This window comes from Anabrus simplex, chromosome 1 (genome assembly GCF_040414725.1).
Source record: "Anabrus simplex isolate iqAnaSimp1 chromosome 1, ASM4041472v1, whole genome shotgun sequence".
Lineage (NCBI taxonomy): Eukaryota > Metazoa > Arthropoda > Insecta > Orthoptera > Tettigoniidae > Anabrus > Anabrus simplex.
Genome location: NC_090265.1, coordinates 1136901316 through 1136923578, shown reverse-complemented (window position 1 = coordinate 1136923578; position 22263 = coordinate 1136901316). Strand labels below are relative to the sequence as shown.

Genomic DNA, 22263 nt, shown 5'->3' with positions numbered 1-22263 from the left:
AATACTTTCACTCCTTATTTTGTCTCTCCTTGTCTTTCAGAGACATGACTGAAGGAACTTCATTTCAGTGGCCTGTAGGCGACTTTGTGCAGATCTAGTCAACATTGCTGCTTCCAGTCTGTATGTTAGAATTGGTATCCTCTGAAGCAATATAAAAATCAAACAGACCATGAGAAGAGTAGACACAAACCCCAACACTTGACATACTTTTGCAGTGGATCGCACTCATTGGTATGCTACCATCTCAGCTGCAGTTGTACAGTTTGAGCAGGAACGTCATAGACAGGAAGAGGAAACTCGCCAGAGAAAGAAAATATGTCAAACACCACCACGCCCTACACCTTCCACGAGATGCAACGTGTGGCCACATGTTTTACGCAAGAATTGGACTGATAAGACATCAGCATCACCTTCATCAAGTGGACCAATAAATCATGAATTTGGAGGTGAGAAATGTACACTCGGATATGAGTATCGGCCGACGACAATACTGCAAAAACTTTGTAACCAATCATTCAATCAAATCATATTTTTTCTCCCTTCAATATAGTCCCCATACGTGATATGCACTTGTCCCATCATGTCATCCACTTTCAGAAGATTTCTTCAAATTCATTTTTTGAAAGGCGCTTCAAAATGGTGTCTATAGATTTCACTGCATCACTTTCGGAGTCGAATCGTTGTCCTTTGAGGTTCTTTTTGGCAGTTAAAAACAAAAGGCACATGTGGTGAGACCAGGGCTATACAAGGGAGATGAGGGTCTGTTGAGATGCCTTTCTTGACCAAGAAGTTTGTAAGAGCTGCAGCCATGTGAGGCCATGCAACGTCATGATGAAGAGTCCATTTCAAATGGTCCTGTAAAATGTTGTGAAAGCACTACCCACAGATGTGTCCCGCATTTTTGCAAGTTTTCTAATAGTCACCCAAGAGTCCTTGGCCATGAATACAGCTGTAGTTATTTTATTTTATTTTATTATTTTTTGCTATTGGTTTTACGTTGCACCGACACAGACAGGTCTTATGGCGACGATGGGATAGGAAGGGCCTAGGAGTTGGAAGGAAGCGGCCATGGCCTTATTTAAGGTACAGCCCCAGCATTTGCTATGCGTGAAAATGGGAAACCATGGAAACCCATCTTCAGGGCAGCCGACAGTGTGATTCGAACCCACTATCTCCCGGATGCAAGCTCACACGCCTCTAACCGTACAGCCAACTCAGCCGGTACTGCAGTTTTTCTTTTTTTGCTATTTGCTTTACGTCGCATCGACACAGATAGGTCTTATGGCGACGATGGGACAGGAAAGGGTTAGGAGTGGAAAGGAATCGGCCGTGGCCTTAATAAGGTACAGCCCCAGCATTTCCCTGGTGTGAAAATGGGAAACCACGGAAAACCACCTTCAGGGCTGCCAACAGTGGGGTTCGAACCCACTATCTCCCGAATACTGGATACTGGCCGCACTTAGGCGACTGCAGCTATCGAGCTCGGTACTGTAGTTTTTAAAGTAATCTCAGGAAGGATGGTGGTGGGGGCTCCCCTCCCCTCCTAGCAGCTCACAAGTCTCCTTTCGATCTTTAAAAGCTTTATACCAATGGAAATATGTAGCATGAGGCAGTGTAGACTCACCATAAGCTCTACAAAGATCTTGAAGTGTTCAACAGAATGCAAAACTTTATTGCGTATTGCTCTCAACTTTTTACCAATGTAAACTTGGAGGCTCATCAAGCTACAACTATAACTGAAACACTACTGGCAGAGAGCAGTTGTGTTCTGACAGGTGTAGCGTTCTGTGTCAGCTGAGGGTCATTAGTAGGATACAAATCAGCTACTAGATGATACTGCCATCGCCTCTTCAACAGTTTTGAACATTAGTCTCAGTCTTTATTGAACAACCTTCATATTTTACAGGAATGAAAAACCAAACGGACTTGACATTTCATTTCAAAACATCCAACATCAATTGGACAGAACTCGTTCAGTAGCTGCCTTAATGGGAAGGCAGTGATAACGTCAGCTGCCTACCATGCTGTACTGATAACCACATTCTTTGACAGTTGGAGCTTTTTCATTCTCTCTCTTTAGGCTAACATCATATACATTGCTGATACAATAACTCAACTTTCATAGTTTCCTTCAGAAGTTACAATTACATGGCCACTACCAAAGATCTGTGAGATGTCAGTGAAAAGTGGATTTGAAACAGTATTTATATCCCATAATCTGTTAGAAGTAACTACAGAAAACTACCCTCATTGGATCAACAACATAAGTAATTAGGACATGACAACGGATCTCTAAAATACTGGTGTAACACACACACAGGTAGGTCTTACGGTGATGATGGGATAGAAAATGTCTAGAAGTGGGAAGGAAGCGACCGTGGCCTTAATTAAGGTACAGCCAGGTATAGAATTTGCCTGGTATGAAAATGGGAAATCACAGAAAACCATCTTTAGGGCTGCTGACAGTGGGATTCGAACCCACTATCTCCTGGATGCGAGCTCACAGCTGCGTGCTCCTAACTGCACGGCCAACTCGTCCGGTGGTTCATTCAATGCAAAGAAGGTTTCAGTCTCTCAAGAAAGCCCATGGGAAATACACTGAATATTAAACTGCTGAAATTTGTGAGCTAAATTAATCTCACAGCCTTTCTTCTTCATACATTCCCTTTTCCAGATACTCTCCGGGTAGAGTAGTGTACCAAAGCCCTCCACCTTACTCGATCTTTCCACTATACCTCTTCTAGTACTTTATTGTTATCGACTCCTCTAATTGTAATACAGTCCACAACAGAGCTGAATCTCATTCTAGGCCATCCCCTAGGCCTCTTTGCAGTCTCTGTATCCATGGAAGTTCTCTTTGGTATTCTCTCTCCCGGCATTCTCATAATGTTTCCAAACCATTTTAGCTTTGCTATATCAATCTCTTCTTGAAGTTTACACACTCCCACGCTTCTCCTTATTTCCTCATTTCGTATTCTATCTCATCTTATCTTTCCCTGTATGCTCCTCAAGAACCTCATTTAAGCTGCTTGTATCTTACTTTGGTTCCGCTTAGTCAATGTCCAGGCTGCTGAAGCGTAGGTCAGTATAGATTTATAATAGGATGAGTATAAAACCTTCTTGCACTTCATTGGCATATTCTTGTTCCATACAATGTCTCTCACAAACTGGAAGAAACTTAAAACTGCTGTATTCTGAAATCAATTTCTCCATCCAAATTTCTATCTTGTGACATCATGCTGCCCAAATATAAAAATTTTATCACTACCTCCAGAGGTTCATTTCCTATATTTATCACTCGCCTGGATTTTCTGTTACCTCTTGTCATGATCAAAGTCTTGCTTTTCGCAGTACAGCCTATAAGAGTGGGCTGGGAACTACCCTGATATTAATCCAATAGAAAACCTGTGGACTATTTGCATAAGGAAATTCACAAAATCTCATTGAACCAAAAGCTAATTTCATTCAATAAAACTTATCGTTATCACCACCAATGTTGTTTTAAACGTGCCTTACCTGTTCATTACAGAGCAAAAAAGAGGGTGGGGATATTTTTTGGATCACAGTGTACTATCTCAGAATACTTCCATGACACGAGAGTTAGCTACTAAATTTTGTGTCAGCGTAGGTACTATGAATAGAATTATTCAGTGGCACAAACAAGAAAATTGTATCAATAAAAGAAGATAACATCAAATTAATGTTTTCTCCTAAAATATATATATATTTTTTTTTTAAAAACCAGATTCACGGTTGTGGACTTGGATCATGAAAGGGGGGAAAAGGGAGTGAAACTCCACATTTCTAATGTTCGTCATAGACTTCTGGCAGATGGAAGGAAAACCTGCAAATCTGTAAAGAAACACCTTCTGACAAGAGAAATATGCAGGAAATGTCTCTTGTGAGCAGGTTGCCATCAAGATTGGAGAATGGAACACCTCTGATGAGCGTCACCGTAATATGTGCACTGAAAGAAAACTGAGCCAACAACTTTAGCACATTTGCAACAAACCGTAAAACACCCCATGAAGATGTTTTGGGGCCGAAGGACTGGGACCCTCATATCAGTCGACAGGATGATATCTGACCAGTACCTCCAAATGTTTTACTGGAAAGGAGAGTAGTTGGAAAAATGCAAAGTAGTATCCAGATGGTGACAAATGTTCAGTAAGATTTGGCTCCTATCCATACTTCAAAGAAAGTAATGAAATTGTACAGTGAGAACAAAATTTGTGTCATAAGAGTGGGCTGGGAACTACCCTGACATTAATCCAATAGAAAATGCGGACTATTTGCATAAGGTAATTCACAAAACTTGACTGTTACATAAAATTATGCATGATAGAGTCTCTAGTTACAGTGTGTTTTCATGATGAACTTAAAAATACGTGCTATAAAACAGAAAAAAGGACATAGCTGTCAGCAAAGATTAAAGGTATGTATTACGTGAAAAAGTGCAACAAAAAAAAGTGTGCTGGTATGTTACTGTCTTGTTCCAATTAAATCGCATGTAACTGTATGTACACTTTTCAAATAAACACAGCTTACAGCCCAGATTCTTAAAATAAATATTATCAAACTGGAAAGGACATTAACCTGAAGAGTAAGTTCCCTAAGGGATCAGCCTTCCAAGCCTTTATGAGGGCATAGTCTCCAGTAATGGCCTCTTCCATGATGTAATTCTTGCCATTAAATAACTCATGGTTCCGTTTGGAACTGGCAATCTCCACCTTTCCATCAGATGTGTACTTGACAGGTGCTCCACCTTCATGGATGAGGGTGCCATAGCCAGTTGGTGTGTAGAAGGCAGGAATACCTGCACCACCAGCTCGAATACGTTCTGCAAGGGTCCCCTGCCACACAAATAATAAAGTAACACAAATATTTGACTACAAGTAATCATATTATGGACAATATTTTTAAAAAATCCCCTAGTGGTTTAACATCGCACTAACACATCAAAGGTTTTCGGTGACGGAAGGATGGGAAAGGGCCCGGATTGGGAAGGTAACAGACATAACCTTCAGGTACAGTCCCAGCTTTTGCCTGGTATGAAAATGGGAAACCACGGAAAACCATCATCAGGGGTGCTGATGGTGGGATTCAAACACACCATCTCCTGCATGCAACCTCACAGCTATGCGAGCCTAACTCGCTCGATAATTTCAACTTCAATACAGTTCTTTTTTTTTTTTTTTTTTAAGGAAATTCCACCTTTACAATACCAATTAATTTATTCCTTTCAGTATAACATCAATAAATCATGGTACATGTTTTGTCTTTGTTAAAAGACATCTTCAGCCATCAAAAATGAAAAAGAAAACAAGGATATACTTAATTTCTTCAAATACTAGATGTTACTTAAGTGTCTAATCCTGTCTGTGAACTCTATAATCAGAAATTGTTAATGTTGAAAGCACATGATCATTGTAACACACGTGCATTCAAAATCACCATTATAAAAAAACATATACATTTCCATTAATGTACATGTATAAGAATACACTTTTGTGGTAATAATAATAATAATAATAATAATAATAATAATAATAATAATAAGTTATTGACTTTACATCCCACTAACTACTTTTACGGTTTTCGGAGTCACCGAGGTGCCGGAATTCAGTCCCACAGGAGTTCTTTTAAGTGCTCGTAAATCTACCGACATGAGGCTCATGTATTTGAGCACCTTCAAATACCACCGGACTGAACACCAGGATCGAACCTGTCAAGTTGGGGTCAGGCCAGCATCTCAACCGTCTGAGCCACTCAGCCTGGCAAAAGTCAAATACAAATACATAACTTAGTTTTAAAAATATAAATACATCTAAATGGCATTAAACAGAGCACTACAAATAAAAGGTTTATATACAATGAAAAGTAAAATTAAAGCCTATTATGACACTTTGGGCTATTTTTCTATTGAATAGTAACTATGGAGCTGATCATAACTACTAGTGTTACCTACCTATTAGGAAGGTGCTGACTTTCATATTTGCCCATTACAATAGCATTACTTTTTCTTCAAATTCAGATAGTGAGTAAAAACGTTTAATATCAGCCATTTTTGAGATATGTTTTGAAGTTACTTCAGGGGATATCTTCCCATTGGGTAGGTAAATTATTGAATAATTTAATCCCATTATATCTATGGTAAACCTAAATAATTCCTTCTCTGTGTATCGTATGAGTGTTCGTTTCTATGAGATGTCAGATCATCAAGATTTTCTTTAATATTAAGGATGCAATAAAGTATGTATAGTGATGGGAGAGTCATAATAGCAATAACAAGTTGAAAAACAAAAAATCTGTAGCACTCAAAGTAGAAATTTGTGTAGTTCAGGGTTCTGTTATGGGACCTTTTCTCTTTCTCATGAAACATAGGCCTGCATGACTCCCTATTGGCCTTGCTTTTTATACATCTTATTGCTTTATTTTTCCACTTAAACACATCTTGTGTGCATGTCAAATTTCCCCATAATATGCGTAAGATAAATGCGAATGAAAGAAAATATAGTAGGCACACAACATCTGATTATTACTAACTGACTCTTTCAGCCTTCCCAGTAAAAATAACCCTCTTACCTAACTTTTGTGTGCGAGTATACCACGTTAACTTATAATCCAAATGTATTGCCAATAATTTGGCGGAACAATGTTCATTCTCATCTAAAGTTTATTTAATTAAGAGATAATAAATAACTTCTGTCTTGTTACTATTTAAAAATAGTTTATTAGCCTGCAACCAATTGGATGATTTATGTAACATCTTTAACATTTCATCTTCCACATTTGTTAAAATCCTTACCATTTATCTGCATTAGAGTACTGACTTGCAGGGTAAATTACTTTCAATATCATTTATATACATGAGGAAGAGAAAAGGTCCTATAACAGAACCCTACCTATGCCCGTTTTTACTATGAATGCTACAGATTTTTGGTTTTCAACTTGTACAATTTGAAGTCTATAGTTGAGATAGGATGTGATTAATAATAACTTTAAATCTTTAACCCCATAATAGTCGAGCTTCCTTATTACTATGTCATGTGGTACAGAATCAAAAGCTTTACTGAGGTCTAACAATGTAGCACATATTATGTTGTGAGACTCAAAACCTTGTATTACCTCAGTTACAACAGTTTCTACAGCTTTAATGGTGGATTTATCAGTTCTGAAACCAAAACTGTGCAGTATTTAATAAATTGTACTTTTCAAAATATGCTCATAACTGTTCCTTTATACAATGTTCTAATATTCTAGATATAACTGCAACAATTGAAATGGGTTGATAGTTGCCTGGATCCAATCTATCCCCATTCTTAGAGACAGGTATTGTAACTGTAAATTTCAAACAATCTGGACAAATTCCTCCAGTCTGTATCCAGTTAATCAGCTCAGTTAAAGGAATTAACATTATGTCAATTTGTTTTAGAATATAGTTACTTAAACCATAATAACACAGTACAACAACTGTAAAGCTTTTTTTATCTCAGAGATGAAAATATGTCATTTTAGTTAATTTGCATACACTGATTTCAAATCTAAAGCTTATTTTTCTCTATCATCTAACAGTTTTTGAGAGGATGCGATGAACTTCCCGCAACATTCTGCATACACTATATAGTGCACTGTTGTTCATTTGCGGTTTTCTATTATTTTCTATTATATTTGTTGTAATTTCAATCCAAATCATACATAATCCAAAATACAAAACAGAAATATATTAAGTATTCTAAAATTGTATTTATGTTGCAATTAAGGCTTCATATAGAAAAAATTCTACCTTCTTAAAACCTTTTCCTCAAAGACTTGGGCCTATAATGGGTCCAAAATATCTGTGGTAAGTTGCCAGCAATAATCAGCAAGCATGGTGGACAATGACTTCCCTATGTACCGCCTTTCCATTTTTAATAAGTCCTGATGGAACCTTCCCTATGCTCATCACTGACCTCGCCAAGGTTCGATGGAAAGAAATTTAAGTGCGAATAGAGGAAGTGAATCTTAAGGGAAATGTTGCATCCCAGTGTCTTGTAAGCCCTCAACAAATCTTCCAGCATATCTCTGCAATTATCTGCTCTATAGTTTCCCGGAAAATTCACACAAACCGATTTAAAAGCAAGCCAAGCTTTTATTTCAATAGGAATGAAAGGCCGCTCGAATACAGAATCATGTAATAGGTCACGTATTTGTCGGCCTATGAAGTTACCTTCCTTTAGTTTTACCTCACTCAAACTTTGACATTTTCCCATTAAATATTGAAATGCCCTTCCTGATTTGTCTATAGTCTTAAAAAAGTTCTTCATCAACCCCAATTTTATATGCAATGGGGGAAAAATTATTTTGGCAACATCAACAAGTGGCAAGTTTTTAACACTTTTTTGTCCTAATAGTACACTTTCTCTTGATGGCCACTCTCCAATTTCATAATGATTACGCTTAACGCTTATCTTGACTGTCTCACTGAAAGAGAAAAAAAGCAAATTTTGTGAATCCTAGCTGCATTCCTATTAGCATACCTATCACTTTGATCTGCACAAATCTGCCACCTGTGTTCCGTATAGTACAAAGCCTTTAGAACTGTTTCCATACTATCATATGTTTCATATTAACGGAATATGAAACTGGGACAGATGGATATATATTTCCATTACACAAAAGCATGGCTTTTAAACTCATTTCTGACAAGTCTATTAGGATCATGATATCTTCCCAGAGCCACCATTAGCCCATTAACATTACAGTAAACTAATCGTACATTTTCTACGGGGAAAAAAAAAAGCTGACAATTTATATTCTTGTGTTCTGAACAATGTTATTTTGTGCCATGTTGTAATAGGTTTCCATCTCTGAAGATGAAATAATAAAATCTCGGCTTGTGTTTTGGTTAATTTTGAATCTCTCGCAAAATCATTTAATTCAGCTTGTGATATCAAATTAAGTTCTCGAGATACAATAAAATCAGGATCAGTTAATTCTGCTGCACAGTACTTTCAGTATACAAGCAGAATGACACTTTACCACTATGAAGATTCACTCACATCACAACTGCAACGAATGAGGCATTACAAGACACTTCTTCTTGCTACTGACAATAGAACCCGAAAGTTCCGTATACCTGGACATCTGGGGGGTTAACTTTCCTTTAGAGTAATAAAACTGTGAGAGATAAAAAAGTTGCCCAGACAGGGAGACAAGAGTGCTTTCTGCTCCCTAAGAAAGTAACAGTCCCACTATAGGTGCAATACAAATATCTCAACAATGTTATGTGATAGGAAGAAACTATTGTTATCTTTGTGATCAGCATGTCCGAAAACATTGTAATTGATATATTTTGTGTCAGAGTAATTCACTGCTGTACTATGTAATCTTCACAATTTGAGGAATTTAATTCTGATTCTATTTTAAGGACATTTTCAGGCTTTATGTCTTGGCACCTAAATGGAGGACTATAAGTTTCAGGAATTCCATGAATTTTTAACATGCTATTGTACATTGTTTCATTATCTCGAGAAAGGTTACTGTGGTTCATTTATTTGACACTATTTACAAAATATTCATTCAATATATTAGGTTCTAATGGCACTGACACTTTACCTTCTGTCCTACCAATTTCATAATTTATAACTGACCAAGCTGCCTTACATTTATTTTTTGAGTTTGTGCTTTTTCGCTGCCTTAATTTCTTCACAATAACACCTTTTAATAAAAATGACTATCATCTGACGATCTCCCATTTTTCGCTTGAATGTAATAAATCATCATTAGATTCCTAATAGTTGCAAAGAAGGGAGTGTACCATTTCCCTTTCTGTTTACCTTTATATTTGTTGATGATGATGATGCTTGTTTAAAGGGGCCTAACATCTAAGGTCATCGGCCCCTAATGGTACGAGATGGATGACATGATATGATAATTAAAATTTCAAAATGTATCCACTGATTAGAATTTAAAACAAATGAAGATGAACAATGATTGTGAATTTAAAATAAGCAGTGGATCTAATTCGCAATGCCTTATTTTCGGTAAAATGATAGATGATGGATCATGGTAGAATAAGACATTGCCTTAAAATGCAATAACATATCATGCAAATTACTACTTTAAAAAACACTTGAAATATACAAACACAAACTAAAACAAAGTCAAATTAATAAAATGTAGTTAACAATAACACAAAAACTAATACGAAACACTATGTTTATATGCAATAAAACAAACCTTTACACCTCATAAAACGGATGACAAGGTCTGCTGACTGCTCATCATCTCGCAGGATGAGGGAGATGGTACTCAGAAATTTTTCTTCTCTTTTGCTATTTGTTTTATGTCGCACCAACACAGATATGTCTTCACAAAGTTTACACAAGGAATAATTTTAATACCACCTATTCAATACAATTCATTCCACTTTATTCCACTATTGCGTGGTCAAATACGTATAGAAATGACCAGAATTTTAAAGGTACATGTTTCGCTCACTATTTATTGGGCATCATCAGCCTTGTTCAATCTTACAGACCAGAGCGTGTTTTAAGATTGAACGAGGCTGATGATGCCCAATAAATAGTGGGCGAAACATGTACCTTTAAAATTCTGGTCATTTCTATATGTATTTGACCACACAATAGTGGAATAAATTGTATTGAATAGGTGGTATTAAAATTACTCCTTGTGTAAACTTTGTGATTAGCCATTTTAAATACGGAATAATGACTAGAATAATGGTTTGTAACATATAGGTCTTATGAAGATGATGGGACAGGAGAGGCCTAGGAATGGGAAGGAAGCGGCTGTGGCCTAAATTAAGATACAGCCCCAGCATTTGCCTGGTGTGAAAATGGGAAACCACGGAAAACCATTTTCAGGGCTGCTGACAGTGGGGTTTGAACCCACTATCTTCTGGATACGAGCTCACAGCTGCACGCTCCTAACTGCATGGTCAACTCGCCCGGTCTCAGAAGTTTTAGACTACGGTGCAGATTGACCAGGTATACACACTCCGTAAGGATGTGTACTACGGTTAAGATGATCGCCGCAAGTACACATAAGAGAAGGTGCAGACCGACCAGGTACATGCACTCCGTAAGGATGTGTACTACGGTTAAGATGATCGCCGCAAGTACACATAAGAGGAGGTTCTCCTTTCAGTAATTAGGAGTATGTTACTATACCGTGACTGATCCAAAGACATAATACTACTGCTTCCCTCCGAGAAGTCCGAAGGAAAGTCCTCCATACCTTCATTGTACCTTTTACTGCTCTCGCCTTGTTTGGAAGTGGAGTGGCCTGCCACTCCATCTCCCAATGGGACATAACCAAACGCCTCAGCTGAGAGCGAATATCACTTGCTGGGACCTTGTAAGCCAATGGGGGCAATATAATAGCCACCTTGGCAGCCTTATCAGCTAACTCGTTTCCCTCTACACCCATGTGGCTTGGGAGCCACATAAATGTGATTTTGGTGCTAGCATCCAAACACCCGGTCAGCAGGTCCTGGATCCACTGCACCAGAGGGTGCTGAGGAAAACATGTATCAATAGACCGCAGCAAGCTCAAGGAGTCTGTGTGTGACCAGGTCAGGGATGGTATAAATGAAACCCCCATTATGCGGCGAGGATAGGAACTGTGCCAGCTGCGGAAGCCTGATGCACTCTTCTGGGGCAATGATTAATGAGTGACAGATGAAATAAAATGATAGTGGAGAGTGTTGCTGGAATGCAAGATGACAGGGAAAACCAGAGTACCTGGAGAAAAACCTGTCACGCCTCTGCTTTGTCCAGCACAAATTTCATATGGAGTGACCAGGATTTGAACCATGGAACCCAGTAGTGAGAGGCCGACGCGCTGCCGCCTCAGCCACGGAGGCTCTAGCAAAACAAACAGTTGTTGAATCCAAAAAGAAGTAATGGGAAGATTTTGGTAATAACCTCGAAAGGCTAGGTCAAGCAGCAGAGAAAGCTTTCTGGACAGTAATAAAGAATCTTAGGAAGGGAGGGAAAAAGGAAATGAACAGTGTTTTGGGTGATTCAAGTGAACTCATGATAGATCCCAGGGAATCACTGGAGAGGTGGAGGATATATTTTGAACATCTTCTCAACGTAAAAGGAAATCTTCGTGGTGGTGTTGCGAACAGCCAAGCTCATGGGGAGGAAGAAAACAATGTTGGTGAAATTATGCTTGAGGAAGTAGAAAGGATGGTAAACTCCATTGTCATAAAGCAGCAGGAATAGATGAAATTAGATCTGAAATAGTGAAGTATAGTGGGAAGGCAGGGATGAAATAGCTATACAGAGTAGTAAGATTAGCATGGAGTGTTGGTAAAGTACCTTCAGATTGGAGAAAAGCAATAATAGCACCCATCTATAAGCAAGGGAACAGGAAGGATTGCAACAACTATAGAGATATCTCATTGATTTGTATACGAGGCAAAGTAGTCACTGGCATCTTGGAAGGGAGGGTGCGATCAGTGGTTGAGAAGAAGTTGGATGAAAACCAATGTGGATTCAGACCACAGAGGGGCTGTCAGGATCGGATTTTCAGTATGGCCCAGGTAAGTGAAAAATGCTACGAGAGGAATAGACAGCTGTGTTTATGTTTCGTAGATCTAGAGATAGCACATGACAGGATACCGAGGGAAAAGATGTTCGCCATACTGGGGGTCTATGGAATTAAAGGTAGATTATTAAAATCAATCAAAGGTATTTATGTTGACAATTGGGCTTCAGTGAGAATTGATGGTAGAATGAGTTCTTGGTTCAGGGTACTTACAGGGGTTAGACAAGGCTGTTATCTTTCACCTTTGCTGTTCGTGGTTTACATGGATCATCTGCTGAAAGGTATAAAGTGGCAGGGAGGGATTCAGTTAGGTGGAAATGTATAAGCAGTCTGGCCTATGCTGACGACTTGGTCTTAACGGCAGATTGTGCCGAAAGCCTGCAGTCTAATATCTTGGAACTTGAAAATAGGTGCAATGAGTATTATATGAATATTAGCCTTTTGAAGACTAAATTGATGTCAGCAGGTAAGAAATTCAACAGAATTCAATGTCAGATAGGTGATACAAACCTGGAACATGTAGATAATTTCAAGTATTTAGGTTGTGTGTTCTCACAGGATGGTAATACAGTAAGTGAGATTGAATCAAGGTTTAGTAAAGCTACTGCAGTGAGCTCGCAGTTGTGATCAACAGTATTCTGTAAGAAGGAAATCAGCTCCCGGATGAAACTGTCTCCTGTTTTCAGACCAACTTTCTGACCTCTCTGTTAGTTGATAATACTTCCGTCACAATCACTAGGTGCTAGATTTTAGTTAAGCTGTTTGGTTGCTATGGTACTCTACCATGAATTGTCACATTAAAATCTGGTTCTCCTCTCAACTACCATACTCATTCAGAATGAGACCAACAAGAAATAAAGACTTCACTGTGATAAAACGTATGCTCAGAAAGGCTTACTTCTCCACATACAGGGAAGATCATAAAGATATGTTATGCCAGAAACAGTACAAGTATGATACCTCGACAGAACTACCAACTACGTCCACGGGCTCCACAGGAATGTTGTCTTTGTTATGGAGAAATTTTAGACCGCAACATAGAAATTCGAACTCCACGACAGAAAGTAAAGATGCACAGGAAGAACAAAATGAGCAGACTGCGAACAGGCCACAAGATAATTCCGATACATCAGAGCCCAATGCCCTCATTGTGGTGGATATTTCCAAGGAGCAAGAGCTGTAACCCTTCCCCTTCATATTAGACGCTCCCATCCAAAAATATATCGTACTACCTTGTTAACCAACTTCAGTCAACACGTCTCCATCAGAAGATGGTATTATTCCCACTGAGCATAAGTATCCTGTTCAAGAGGAGATTACTTTCCAGTCAGAATGAAAGGTATGGAAGAACAAATTCATTCAGTTCTCCAGTTCTGAGTTCAATATACTTGTGTGGGAGTTGTCGAATTTCTAAGTAACTCTATCCATCTCCTATCAGGTGCAAAACATCCTGCTACAAAATATTACGAAGCCAGGAGAAATCATCATCTCGGACATCAAGGTAAAACATATAGCAAGTCCTTAAATTCACAACATGCGACCAAGAAAGAAAAAAAAAAAGACTATCAGCTCACTCAGTTTAGTTCTACAATCAGAGAAGTACAGCCATGCGTAAGGTACTGAATCCAAAATCTGAATCTTGCAAGATCAATATTTCTGAAATATTTGCTACTCACACAGATTTATTTTCCATTGAAAATTCCAATATAAGGATAGATTACTGCTCCAAAATCAGTGATGTAGACGGTGTAAAGCTAGATAAAATGTATAGTCACACAATCACAAAAGAAGAAATTTCCATAGCAACACGCTCCTGGTCCTGACCGTGTCCTAGCATGAGTCATAAGGGATGGCATAATATGCAAAATCTTAGCAATCATTGCAACTCAAATGCTTTCAACAGGCAAAATACCCCAGTGTCTCAAGCACGCTAGAACCATGTTGATACATAAGAAAGGCGATGTTGAATGTCTGTCAAACTGGAGAGCAGTAACAATCTGTTTGGTAATTAGACGTATTATTGAAAGGATATTAGATCAGCATTTATAATCCTTTGTAACTTTCAGCAAACACCAAAGAGGTTTTAACAACCAACCAGAATGCCTTGCAAATACTGTACTTCCATTCTCAGAGGACTCTAAACCAGCAAAGAAAGATAAGCAACATGTTACCATGATCTTTCTAGACATATCAAAAGCTTTCGACAACAAGGGACATCAGCATCTAAACCTAACACCAGCTACTGAGGTATTTCCATCTGAACTGAAAGAACTTATCAATGTACAGACTGACAATACAACACAGATCAAAACTACTAAGGGTAAAACAAAGCCAATTAACGTGATAGAACTTATGCAGGGATCACCATTATTGCCAGCATTAGATAATCTGGCCACAGATTTCATTTTTTATGAGATAACAGAAGAATACTACAAGAATATGACAAATCAGTTTCTGCTGAATCCCCCCCCCCCCCAATCCCACAAGGACAATGGGTTTCGCCGATGACAGCTATTATTGGCAAAAAGTCATAATGATGTTGAACAATACAATGCGTTGGATTACTGGTACCGTCAAATCAACTCCATGTCACCGGTTACCTGTGCTGAGTCACATCCCTCCACCTCACTTGAGGCGGAAGCAAGCTCTACTAAGGGAAGCTAAGAAAATCTTTGCATCACCCTCTTTACCACTGCACCAAGAATTCTGCCATCCGTCACAGTAGCGACTGCAATCAAGAAGACCAGCAAGTGTCACTGCAGGACAACTCATTGTGGATGGATCTGACCTAAATGAAAGCTGGAAGCATGAGTGGTCAACAAAAACATTGGGAACAAGTGCCCACCATCTTGATCCCACAAAGAAGCCAAACAGTTTTGACCTACCAAGGAACCTCTGGTGTTGTATCAACAGGTTAAGGACTGGGCATGGTTGTTGCAATTATTTCAAGTACAAGTGGGGTTGGATCAGTTCAACCAATGTGTGATTGTAACCTGGAAGAATAGACGATTGAGCACCTGATGCAATGATGTCCTCTTCATTTGTACCCTGGCACTCCTGATGATTTGTTCGCTCTCACACCCGATTTATCTGAATGGCTGAGAAGGACGGACCTTAAAGTTTGATTTTGTCTTGCATATGTATTGTATAATATCACCATATGATTAAATAAATAAATAAATAAATAAAGAATGTTATAGGCTTTACGTCCTACTAACTAGTTTTACGGTTTTCGGAGACGCCAAGGTGCTACAATTTAGTCCCGCAGGAGTTCTTTTACGTGCCAGTAAATCTACAGACATGAAGCTGACATATTTGAGCACTTTCAAATACCACTGGGCTGGGCCAGGATCGAACCTGTCAAGTTGAGGTCATAAAGCCAGCGCCTGAACCGTCGAACATGGGAACTGTCCATACTGTCATAACGAAATTGACAATGAAATTTGGTAGAGAAAATGAGGGGTCCATAAGAAAGCAATGTACAAAAATTCAGCTACCATTCCGATCTGTATGGTCCTGGGTGTCTAACAGAACTGCATGCGTTAGCATATAGCTCGATGTGGACAGCCCTGGTGACCAGCTGAAGTGACCGGGTTACCTGGAGCTTTCTGCGCTAGCCAGTTGACACATGTTCCTTTGATAGACCAGTCATGAATCCGGCTAATGTTCTAGAGTATGCTTTACGTTATTTCCGTGAAGAATATTTCTCCTCTTCCCGTTAAATAACTTTGGAAGAAAGGAAGATGGGCTGACATGTAGTTGAACTAATTGAAAATCAAGTGCCATCAATGTTTCGGAGTCGTGTCTGGAAAGAAATAGTGACAGTGATAGTGGAAGCAGCGCACCTCATCTGCATTATCTGAAAGAGAAGGCAGCACACCACTGCCAGGAACAAGACGTGTTACAGATCCAATTTTGAGCCCCAAGTATGATTCCCATTAATCCAGTGAAGAGACCCCGCAGTCACCTAGCAAATCTACTAGTTCAAGCTATGCTTCCAGTCCACAGAAGAAAATGAAATCTGTAGATCTTATGTACAAGAGAAAAGTTGTCAACTTATGGTTAAATAAGTGAGGTAAGAAGCGGCTTTCATCAACCACTGTTTGAAAAAATTTGTCGTAAGGTGACGTCACTACGGCAACTGTACAGGTGGAAGAACCAATTAGAATCTACATCAGTGAACCCCACTTAACGCAGGAAACTGACGCATACAAAATTATTTTCTCACTTTACAGAAACAAGAAGACTGAAGCGGAATGTATGCAATGCAGACCTACGACGGTGGGCCTTGAAAATTTCAAGAGAGATTTCAATGGGACAAACTAATTTCAGCGCATGTGCTAGTTGGTTGAGTCATTTTAAGAAAAAGTACAGAATAAAAAGTAGAAAAATTTGTATCCCATATGTATCTACGAGAAGATGACGAAAAAGATAAAGTCGCCAAGAAATTGGTGAAAGCAGCTACAGAGCAGTTTTTAGACTACACCCCTTCTTCAATATACAATACCGATCAGAGTGGTTTCGGGCGTGAAATGAAAGCGAAAAGGACTTTATCGTTTGTTGGTGAAAAACATGCAGACACAGTTGCTCAATCAGTTAGTGCACTCATTCGTACACAATTATGCCTACAGTTAGTATGGCTGGTACTCTTTTCCCAAAACTATTCATTGTACTACAGGAGGCAACTGGAACTTATGGTCCGAGAGTTTCTAAAGAAATGTTTCATGCTAGAAATATAATTGTAACAGCCACAAAATCAGGGAAAATGGGGAAAAGGGAATTAAATTCATTGGTTTAAGGAATCCTTCTTCCCATTTGCAGAAGAGAAGTGTTTGCTACTGCTAGATTCCTGGACTACTTATAGCAATAAAAGCTGTTTTGAAGACATTCCTCCAGGCAACACTATAGAAATTCTCCAGATTCCTCCCAGCACTACAGGGAAAATACACCCTTGGACAAGTTTTTCTTCCGGCAGTGGAAGGCTTTGTATCGCTGCTTAACAGACATTGTGCCGACTTGTGAAGACTATCAGTTTGATGTTTATCAGAGAAACAGCATACTGAAAATGCAGTCCTTCATTCATTTTCAGTTTTCTTCCCCACGGTTCAAGGACATAATGAAATATTCGTGGTTCCTAACCAATTATACAACGGAGAGACCTCCCGAGTTTGAAGTGCCTGCGAAATATTGCCGGAAAATCGATTTCCGTATGACAGTACGGACAGTTTTCTTGTGCGCCACTCAGCCTGGCAATGGCAAAAGTAAGGAAGCAGGTCTTGAGTTGACATGCATTGCTATCACACTGTTCCACGAAATCAGTTTACAGATATATGCCAACAAATGTTTGGGCAAATGTATTGAGAAGGGGAAGCCTGTAGATGGAGTGCTCAATATTAACGGGAATTTACAGATTAGTACTGTTAAAGAAAGAAAAGAAATTTGACATCTTCAAGTCACTTTTAATGATACAGTCACCTTTGACACAACCTCTTCTTTAAAAATCTTACACAAGAAGTTAGATGCACTTACAGTCACACCTTTGTTCAAGGCAGATCAACAGTTCATTGTTCTGAACAAAGCAGTCAGCCCGACTCTTGTGTATGCTTTCAGACTGCTGAAATAAGACAAGTACTGGTTAGCCTCCTGAAAACCATTGACAAAATGTTAATGAGCTCCCAAAAGAAAATTTTGCAGTTACCCACAGATACACCCATTAGTGCTCTGTATTCTAATTTAAGATTCAGAGGTCTTTTTAAAGCAACCTGGGAAGTACATCTGCAACAAATCATCACATGCAATGCCGAGCCAGCCATAGCTACTTTTTAAAGATGTGTTATCTGTCATCTGAAACAACGCATAGTTTACAAGCCCTCAACATCACAGATATTAACAGATTCTCCAATAAGGGCAGCGACCTTTCAAATCCAAGAAAAATCTGCCAAGAGCTAAGAAGTCGTGAAATGACAAAATTTTTTTTTTGCTAGGGGCTTTACGTTGCACTGACACAGATAGGTCTTATGGCGACGATGGGACAGGAAAGACCTAGGAGTTGGAAGGAAACGGGCGTGGCCTTAATTAACGTACAGCCCCAGCATTTGCCTGGTGTGAAAATGGGAAACCACGGAAAACCATCTTCAGGGCTGCCGATAGTGGGGCTCGAACCTAATCTCCCGGATGCAAGCTCACAGCCGCGTGCCTCTACGTGCACGGCCAACTCGCCCGGTAAAAATGACAATTTAGTGCTCTTTGCCTCAGAAGGGGATCGGTGTAGAGCTGTATAAAGAGTACACTCCAGCCAACAATTGGAATAGGCACTAGGCATCACTAAAGACTTTCTTGTAGCAAATGACAGAAGGCAATCAAGGTGACATCAAATATTTCTGCAGTACAAACTATTCCAGGCAGAACTCAGGATGGAAACCTCTGTTGCAGATGCACCAGAGAGAAGGAAATACTGGCTCAAGTTCTGGGTTCTTGCCCCTACGGCAAAGTACTGAGAAACACATATCACCACAAGATAAGATCTCTGATTGCAGAAGAACTCTTTAGTAAAACTTCTGGGTGCATGAAATCCATGGTTTGTCTATGACGGCAGTACAAAGTGAACTGATATAATTACCTTTGAAGATGACTACAAGAAAGGTTTCATTATCGATCCAACCATCCGATTCGAGCACCATGGCGGCCAGCCTACTATATAACAATTGTATGCAAATTACAGCCTACTACAGTCCACATTTACATGCCCACCACACCATTCTACAAAAACAAATACCAGTTGGATGAAGTATAGATTTTTTTTTTTTTTTGCTAACTGCTTTACGTCGCACCGACACAGATAGGTCTTATAGCGACGATGGGGCAGGAAAGGCCGAGGAATGGGAAGGAAGCGACCGTGGCCTTAATTTGCCTGGTGTGAAAATGAGAAACCAAGGAAAACCATCTTCAGGGCCGCCAACAGTGGGGTTCGAACCCACTATCTCCTGGATGCAAGCTTACAGCTGTGCGCTCCAAGCCGCACGGCCAACTCGCCCGGTGGAAGTAGAGATTATCGGTCTAATGGTTGGTGCTCGTGGCACAATATCTGTCTTGTTCATGGAATTCTGGAAGAAGTTTGAGCTGCCTATGAACAGTATTGAAAGCATAATTACCACCACCGTACCTGCATCTGTACATAACCTGAGATCTCATTGTTAGGGCCTTCATAATTAAAGAAACATATTCCGCTTTACTTCTATAAGATAAAAAGTTGATGTAACCTGATATGCTTTACTTTGTCCATTGTGGATATCCGTAATTGCAGGAAGTCTTTGATTCATTCAATAAATATAAAGATGAGAAAGAGGTTTAAGACCAGCCATGCAGTATACTGAAACACAGGAAATGAGAATGAGCATGGGAGAAAGACAATAGGTATAAGAGGAAAGAATTAAAAGGAGCAATAAATATCTGACTAACATTATGAAGAAGTGGAGATTTCAAGAATAGATATAGAAATTAGCAGGACACATTCAATTTGCTATGGAAAAGAGATATACAAATGATGTAAGGAATAAATGTAAACAAAAAGTAGAAGAGGAAAAATTGGTGGTAAAATGAAAAACTAAGATGATTTGGATGAAGAATTATGGATAAAATGAACAACAGATGCCAAAAAAAAAGTAATGTTACAACTAATAGAAAGGAGATGTTGAAGGCCCAGATTTTAATGACTGAACTTTGTTTGAAACTGTACAAGAGACAGTGATGAATGAGGAGTAGTGCAGAGATAAAGTAAAATGGAGAAGATTTGTTTTTTCCCTGAACCTAGCAACATCCAGATATGGAAAAATTATGACAAAAATGATAGCAATGATAAATGTTGTAAATGAGATTTTAAATTTAAATGAGAATTAAAGTGAACATTAAATCTCGACGAAAGTATTTTGCAAATGGTGCATCCTCCCCAAAGTAAGAGGAAATTATACATCACAAGAACTTACTGAAAGTTTAGAAAATACAATATTGTAAAGCGATTTTAACTTACCTGAGGAGTCAATTCAACCTCTAACTCCCCAGAAAGGTACTGCCGTTCAAATTCTGCATTCTCCCCTACATATGAAGAAATCATCCGCCGGATTCGCTTATCCTTAAGTAAGAGTCCCAGGCCAAAATCATCAACTCCTGCATTGTTACTGACCACTGTGAGATCTTTGGTGCCAGTCTCTAATATAGCACATATTAAGTTCTCTGGGATACCACACAACCCAAATCCTGAAAATTCACATAAAAATAAGTTCAATGTCATTTTTGGATATAAATAGAGAGAGAGAGAAAAGCAAAACAAAAAAAGAAGTACTGTATTCTACAAGAAGTAAAAAGGTAGGAAGAGAGAACAATTATAGAAAGAAAGAGCGATCTAATGTGGCAAGATATACAGACCAGTACAAAAAAAAGTGCACTAAACTACAAACAATATTTTCTCTTGGCTTTATTATTGTTTTGACCTCTTCCAAACAACTGTCTTGTTTAGATTTTGATTATTACTTTTTTTAAATGCACAAATGAGGCAGAAAATGATTTTTGATATATGGCTTGCCTTGAGATTTTCATATCTATCACAATATTAAAAGCAAAAGTAATCAATAAGTAACCCAAAACTCAAACTAACACTTTTCAACATACTATAAAACTCTTTTCCCTCTCGCTCTCAGAGATAACAGAGGCAAAAGTTTGAAAATGAAGAAAATTCAGGCTTTTGAAGAGTTTAGAGCATGTATCAGTACGAACATCAAAATAGAAAAATTAGCCATATATGTGAGTTATTTTTAGGCAGGAGTAGATGAAATATCCTGAATGTCAAACAGAAGAAGAATGGTTTGTGGGAGGCAGGCAACGATATGAAGTAGGGAACTATTTTAAAAGAGATGCTCAGTTGGGTCTTCCTTTGCCTTAGGACCCGCCTATACTAATATCTAAACAGACTGTGAGTTAGTCTGTATGTAACGCATAATCTCATAAACTACTGGACCAATTTTGAAACTTCTTTCACCACTTGAAAGATATAATCATTACGGGTAACAGGCTATTTATCATTCCAGAATATCAAAGTGTTTCCACGAGAACCATGACTGAAGGAAAAAATGAAAGAATAATAAATCTGAACATTTTTTTATTTTTGTGTGTTTGCCTGTCTGTTGTTTTTTTTTCTTTTTTTTTTTTCAGGTAAAAACTACTTGACTGATGGAGCTGAAATTTGGCAAGCTTACAGTTAATAACATTGGTTAAAATATATGCTATTTACTATCATGCTATCTTTAAAATGGGCAACGTAGTGAAAGAAAACGCATGCATGGGATCCTTAAAACTGAATACGCTGTCGTAACAGTTAGTCCTAATGAACAATGGAGCACACTGAGTGTACATACTTTAAATTTGATTTTCCAGAAAGAAAAAAAATTGTAGGATTTTTCTTTGTATCTCTAACAGTTTGCTGTGTTTTGGCGCATGCTTTATTCTTGGACATTTTTTCTTGGTTTCTTTCACGTAAAAACTATTTGATGAACCGTGCTGAAATTTGGCAAGCATAGAACTGCAACCTTTGCTTACGATTACGCTACTTAATATTACAGCATCTAAAGGAGGCCGTGCTGGGAAATAAAATATGAAGCAGGTCATAGGAAAATGTACGCTTGGGACCCTTAAAAGTGAATGTCCTGCCTAAAT

General features: G+C 38.7%; 1 protein-coding gene across 1 annotated transcript in view; it reads right to left on the bottom strand.

Annotated features, from left to right (window-relative positions):
- Positions 1–22263, bottom strand: part of SCOT (Succinyl-CoA:3-ketoacid CoA transferase) — a 140929-nt gene that overhangs the window by 86823 nt on the left and 31843 nt on the right. The window contains exons 3-4 of the mRNA XM_067137372.2: positions 20585–20811; positions 4597–4853 (exon numbers count right to left, since the gene is read on the bottom strand). Coding sequence (XP_066993473.1) covers positions 4597–4853; positions 20585–20811 — 484 coding nt within the window. The remainder of the gene's footprint in view (positions 1–4596; positions 4854–20584; positions 20812–22263) is intronic.